This window comes from Musca vetustissima, unplaced genomic scaffold (assembly GCF_032173495.1).
Source record: "Musca vetustissima isolate MV318-11 ecotype Yass unplaced genomic scaffold, APGP_CSIRO_Mvet_v1 utg4859, whole genome shotgun sequence".
Taxonomy (NCBI): domain Eukaryota; kingdom Metazoa; phylum Arthropoda; class Insecta; order Diptera; family Muscidae; genus Musca; species Musca vetustissima.
Window position 1 is genome coordinate 240,621 of NW_026881021.1, and position 6,000 is coordinate 246,620.

Consider the following 6,000-nt stretch of genomic DNA (forward strand, 5'->3'; position numbering starts at 1 on the left):
GTTTAGGGTATTGTAGAAAAATTGCTGTGAAGATGACAAAAAAAAAAAATCTGCATGACATAGCCCGGAAGAGTGTGTTTTACGGTATGTGAATTAAAATACATACACTCAGTCAAAAAAATTGAATGTCGATAAGAAAATGCTGAAACAAGTCAATAGGGAAGGACCGAACTTTTTGAAACCTGCACCATAAGGTATAAATTTAATTAAATATCTAAAGTCGGTCGGGATTTTTATATGGAGACAATGTCATTGTCTAGAAATGAGGTCATGGGCGAAAGATACCCACAAAATTCTTTGCAACGAAGGGGGAATGGGGTGTTCCAAAGTTCGGACTGGTTCACATTTGTATACCCTCCACGTAGTGGAGGTGCATTCAAAATTCCTACAGGCGATCGGGACATTTATATTTTATTCTGTTATGGGGTTATGTGATAGTGGGTCGTTCATCCTACTACAAAATTGTGTTCCAAATTACACTTGGTAAATATAAACAGAGGAGTGGACCGAAGTTCCCCATCTTCGAACTTGAACTAAGTTTGGAAAAAATAATAAGATGGTCAAAGATTGGATGAAATCAAAATTTTCTGAAAAAAAAATTTGGTCCAAAGAAACATGGACCAATAATTCGATGAGGTATATTTTCACCGCTCACTAGCCATAAGGCTGAAGGTATAATCATCGACTAAAAATTTCTGAAATTTGTATTATGGTTTACATAATCGGCTTGTAGAAACGTCGGTATTGGTTCACTTTTTGGTATTTTCCCTATATTTTCATTTCAAGTACCTGTCAGTATATCTATGGTGGAGGGTATCCAAAGATCGGCCAAAACGAACTTAACGCTTTTTCACTTGTTTAATTTTTTATTCACCAGGAATCCTTACTTAGCTGGCTTATGGCAAAACATTTGTTCCATAAACCGAGCTTAAAAAAGATTCAATGCGCGTCGGTCTTGTGCACAGCTCTACCAATTTTAAAGACCATGTTCCGAAATGTTGTCTACCACTTGATCTTTCCATCGAATTCTTGGCCTTTCCTTTCTGCGTGAACCATCACTTGGCTCGCTTTTATATGCCATAACCTAGCCAACGTAGTCGCTGCAGCTCGATACGTCTGACTATGTCGATGTCAGAGAATATATGATACAACTCATGGTTCATTCGACGGTGATATTAACCGTTCACGCAGATCAGCTTATAGATCTTTCGGAGAATTTTTCTCTCAAAGACTGCAAGAGCTGCCTCATCTGCTTGCGAAAGTACCCATGCTTCAGATCCATACACCAGCACGGGTAGTATCAGCGTTTTGTAGAGTGTCAGTTTGGTCTGACGAGAAGTGGCTTTTATTCTAAGTTGCTTACTTATACCATACTATGGCGGTACCAAAGTATATACAATTTTTGATTACCTCGAAGCTGTAGATCTCATGTTCCACAGTTGGTCCGAGACTTCTGGACGTCTTGTGCGTTGATACCATCAGCTTGGTCTTCTCGCCATTTACTGCCAGACCCACTTTGGCAGACTTCATCTATGGCGATGTGTTCTTTGTTTCACAGAGTACCATTTCTGTTCACCTTTGCATTTCGTATGTCCTTTTCCAGCAGGATTCTAAACAGGTCGCACGAAAAACTGTCACCTTATCTGAATTCTCGTTTGGCATTGAAGGGCGCCGAGAGGTCCTTTCCTACTTTCATTGCTGTCATTGTACCAGTTAAACTTATCATGCAGTAATGCCGAACGCAGACATGGTTTTAAACACATCTGAACGGATAGGGCTGTCGAATGCGGCTTTATTTCCGACGAATAAGTGAATTGTGTCGATGTGTTTTTCGTGGGTCTTTTCCAAGTTTTGGCGCAGTGTGAAAATCTGGTCAATGGTGGATTTGCAAGGTTGAAGCGGCATTTATATGGTCCAATAATGTCATTGACCATTGGCTTCAGTCGTTCACACAGTACATTTTATATGCAATGGAAAGGTTTTTTGATGTTGGCACATACCCTTGTGTTGCTTTTGCTGCAGTGGGCAATTCATTGCCATTGAGCTTCTATATTATGTTTGGGACACGGGGCTTTCGTCAAGCAAGTGGGTAAGTTGAGCGGAGCAGGCTTCTGCTATTTGTTGTGTCTGCAGCTTTTCGACGTCGAGTTTTCGTATTGTGTTAGATCGCATCTTTGCTGCTACATTAAGACGAGTGGGTACCTGCTACAAGGTGGTGGTCCGAATCGATATTCGCTCTTCAGATCGATCGAACGTCTAAAACACTAGATGAATGCCTTCATTCTGTCGCAACATGACCAATTTGATTTCACGTTGTTTGATCGGGAGAAATCCAGTGGCCTTGTGTATATCGAGATGCTGCTAACTACCACATTTTCTCTTCCATTGTTTGCATTAAAATCTCCTAGCAGAATTGTAATGTCATAGCCAGGACAGTGGTTATATGCTGTTTCTAGGCGCTCGTAAAAAATGTCTTTGGTATGTTCTTCTTTGTCTTCCGTCGGAGCATGGACGCAAATAAGACTGATGTAGAAGAACTTCGCTTTTATACGGTTTATAGCAATTCGCTCATCTACTTGAGTGAATCTGGAGATGACCATAAATCCGCAGCCAAATTCATTTCTCGTTTCATGGCAGCTACAATACGTGGCGTAATCATTTTATTTACTTACTTTACCTGCCCCTTTTCATTTCTGCAGGGTGGTCAGTGTTCACAATTGCGATGAAAGAGGGACCATATTAAAGCCAATCAATTTTCCCATAAAACTGCTACAGTACTTTAGTAAGCTGACAAAAAATTGACAATTTTATTATAGTCTTTTGTTCACGTACAACATCAGTTTGTTTTGAGACGTGTTTTTAGGCTCTTATTATGAATAGGAGGAGAGGCTCTGTGAATGCTTATAAAATAACTTATTTTGTATTTTATTTCAAATGTTTTGGCAGTCGTTGAAGTTACAAATATTATAAGTATTTTAAATTCTTCAAATGAGTTCAAGAATCCTAACAAAAACTAAAAACACAAAACAACGAAACAAATAACATAAAATTAAGGAAAATACAAATAATACAAAAACACATTTAAAATTATGAGTTAAGTTGTGGAAATGTCCCCATCCTGAAGATTAGGCTTAATCACTGAATTCATCACGTTCTTCGCGTCTTGATATTCTACTTGCGGATCTTGTTACACTTGAGCGTGTTGTTGTTTTGTGTACAGAATTTATTGGTGTTAAATGACGTCCTACAGCTCTTTGTCTTCCAGCTGATGAGGTAGATGCTCCTAGACTATAACGTAATCTACTGCTATTTTGTGGTGTTCCACTTCGAGATATGTTATCACCATCATTATTATAATCTTCATCTTCGCTAATATCATCTTGTAAAGGTTGGCGCGAAGTAGAACGACGTGATTTATTGTAAGTATGGTGATTATGTTCTTCACTTTCACTATCCTCCAATATAATATCTGAATCATTGCTATCATCATCTTCATCGTATTTGGACGATTCAAAACGTAAAATTTCTTCATCGCGCAAGTGAGAGGCACCCTCAACAAAGGCGGCAAAACGTAAGGGGTCACGTAGCTTACACATAACCTAATGAAATAAACCGCAAGCTATAGAATTTTGAATTTCTTGACAAACATTTGAAACCACTCACCCTCCATTGATTACAATTGGGGCTGCTAGCATATTGCCGCAATTCTTCCAAAGCTTTGGTTGTCTCACGCACTCCCTGTTCATAGTATTCTTCGTTGGTAAGCAGCCGACGTTTGGGTGGAAATTTACGCAACCAGAAAGCACGACATTTATACCATAGAGAGCGTGGGAAGTAATGCAAAACGATGGTAATTATAATTATTGCTGCAGTTGCCTCCTCATAATAACTGGACAAATAAATGAGCAGTAGCGACATCAATTGTAACAGCCATTTGATAATATTTTTGGAACGTTTATTTGTCGGCGGTCCCCAACGATAGCAGAAGAAGAAGGAAACAACACCAGTTATTAAAATATACCAAAAGACATAGGTGCGATAGGTCACAATAATGACTTGCAGATTTTCCCACAACATTTGTATGACATATAAACCAATGGTCCAGCCGCCAATCAATACACCATACATCATGGTACGTCTGAAAAGATAGAAAGTCATAGAAAGAATATTTGATTATTTTTGGATAATCAGAAATCGAGAGGGGGATGCTCAAAGGAAACTATGGAATCCTCGCTGACAACTTAAGCACTAAGAAGTGCAATCAATGCCCAAAGAAACACTAAATGAAACATTGGAGGTCAATCTTTTACGGCCAGAGATATGTCTACTAAGACCCTAGTGTAATCAAAGAAAATGAATGCATTCGGTTAAAGGGAAAAATGTAAAAGGTCGTGAGTAAGCATGAACGTTCCTACCCTCAGCCACTAGGGTCGACTTACAAACAGCATCATGTGTACTGTTCCGAAGGAAACCATAAACTCCTCACAGCTCTTGGCTATTAAGAAAACCAGTAAAGGAAGTTCAAAAATTGTTCGCCGACTATATGATATCCTTCACCACTTTGGGTACATACAAGAGATGCTCATATGTACAATATCCTAACCTTTAGTAAGTTTAATATGGTATGAAAAATTTTGTTTCAATCGGAAAACATTGATTGTATAGAGCTCCATTTACATAAAGTCGGAGTTAAATTTTCCGGAAGTAAGCAAATTGCTACACATTTTGAGGTATTCATCTTAATGGCCCAAGATTCATAAAAATTTTTACATGCTTATTTATATGAACTGACACTAGTGATAGAGTATACAATGTCATCCCCTAATCCTAATTTAATTAGGCATCGGAATGTTTTATTAAAACTGAATCCATTTTATTGCTGTTTTCTTATTGGAAACTTGTCTATCCACAAACAGATTTCTTACAATAAAAATTTCTAAAGAAATATACAAAAAAAATCTCACTTACCTTGGTACAAGTTTGCTTGACAACCATATCAGCAGCATAAATGATGAACATATACCCAAAGCTACACCAGTAATATAATAAAAAAGGGAATTATGCGATAATTTCCCCGCATATTGGAATACCAAACAACCAATTATCAATTGAAGGACACGCCAGAAATCAACGCGTACCTTATGTAAACGTATACGATAGGGTTCAATCGTTTCAATGCCCATACAACTGGAAACGAACGGTGACAGAGATAGACGAGCACGTTTCTGACTAAACAAATTGAAGCTGAACAGGGAACGATGTTCATCGTAGTGTTGTTGCACTTCCTCCGGTGTTGCACCATCATATTGGGTATAATCGTCACCTTCAATTTCTAAAATCAGCTCGACAGTTTCGAAAAGACGCCTCAGTGTTCTTTCCTCGCCCTTGTAGCAATAGGTACGCAGATCCCGTTCGAAGAAGCCACGGCCGCGTCGCAAGGGTTCGTAGTTGTAGATTTCACCAGCCTCCAAATAGCGTACTAAAATCATATAGAACAACAGGGGATGCTATTATATTTTGCTTTCATCCTTGGGTAATAATATTCTGCTTACCTTTGTTATTGTTCCGTGTAGTCGCCGAGTTGGGTACAAGTTCAGCAGCTTGCGTCGCCAAAATTGAGACGAATATCAAAATTATTAAAATTTTCATTGTTCTTTCATTTGGAACTTTTAAAAATTGTTTGAAAACATTCGAACTAAAAATAGAAACTCAACAAAAACAAAACAATTTCCCAGTAGTTGGTTGTCGTTGATAACCGGCAGTGCGAAAAAAAAACAGAACAGAAGAAACGGCGGCGCGCCGAAAATTACCAAAAAACGTTTTGCACGCCGCGAATAGCAGGAGACAACAGAGAATGACCGATAAACACCAAAATCGAAACAAAATAGAAGATACTCTGTCATGTTTACGAATTAGACATGGTGAATGTCAATCAGCTGATAGCTTGATAGGCTGATTTCGAAAAGGGAACAAAGAAAAAAGAGCGGTAAAATGATTTAT

General features: G+C 38.4%; 1 protein-coding gene across 1 annotated transcript; it reads right to left on the minus strand.

Moving 5' to 3' along the window:
• Positions 1-3,131: 3,131 nt before the first annotated feature.
• Positions 3,132-5,649, minus strand: LOC133327093 (nuclear envelope integral membrane protein). The gene is made up of 4 exons (XM_061535670.1): positions 5,553-5,649; positions 4,969-5,479; positions 3,664-4,138; positions 3,132-3,599 (listed from the first exon to the last, which is right to left on the minus strand). Exons 1-4 carry the CDS (start codon positions 5,647-5,649, stop codon positions 3,132-3,134), a joined length of 1,551 nt encoding a protein of 516 aa, XP_061391654.1.
• Positions 5,650-6,000: the final 351 nt, after the last annotated feature.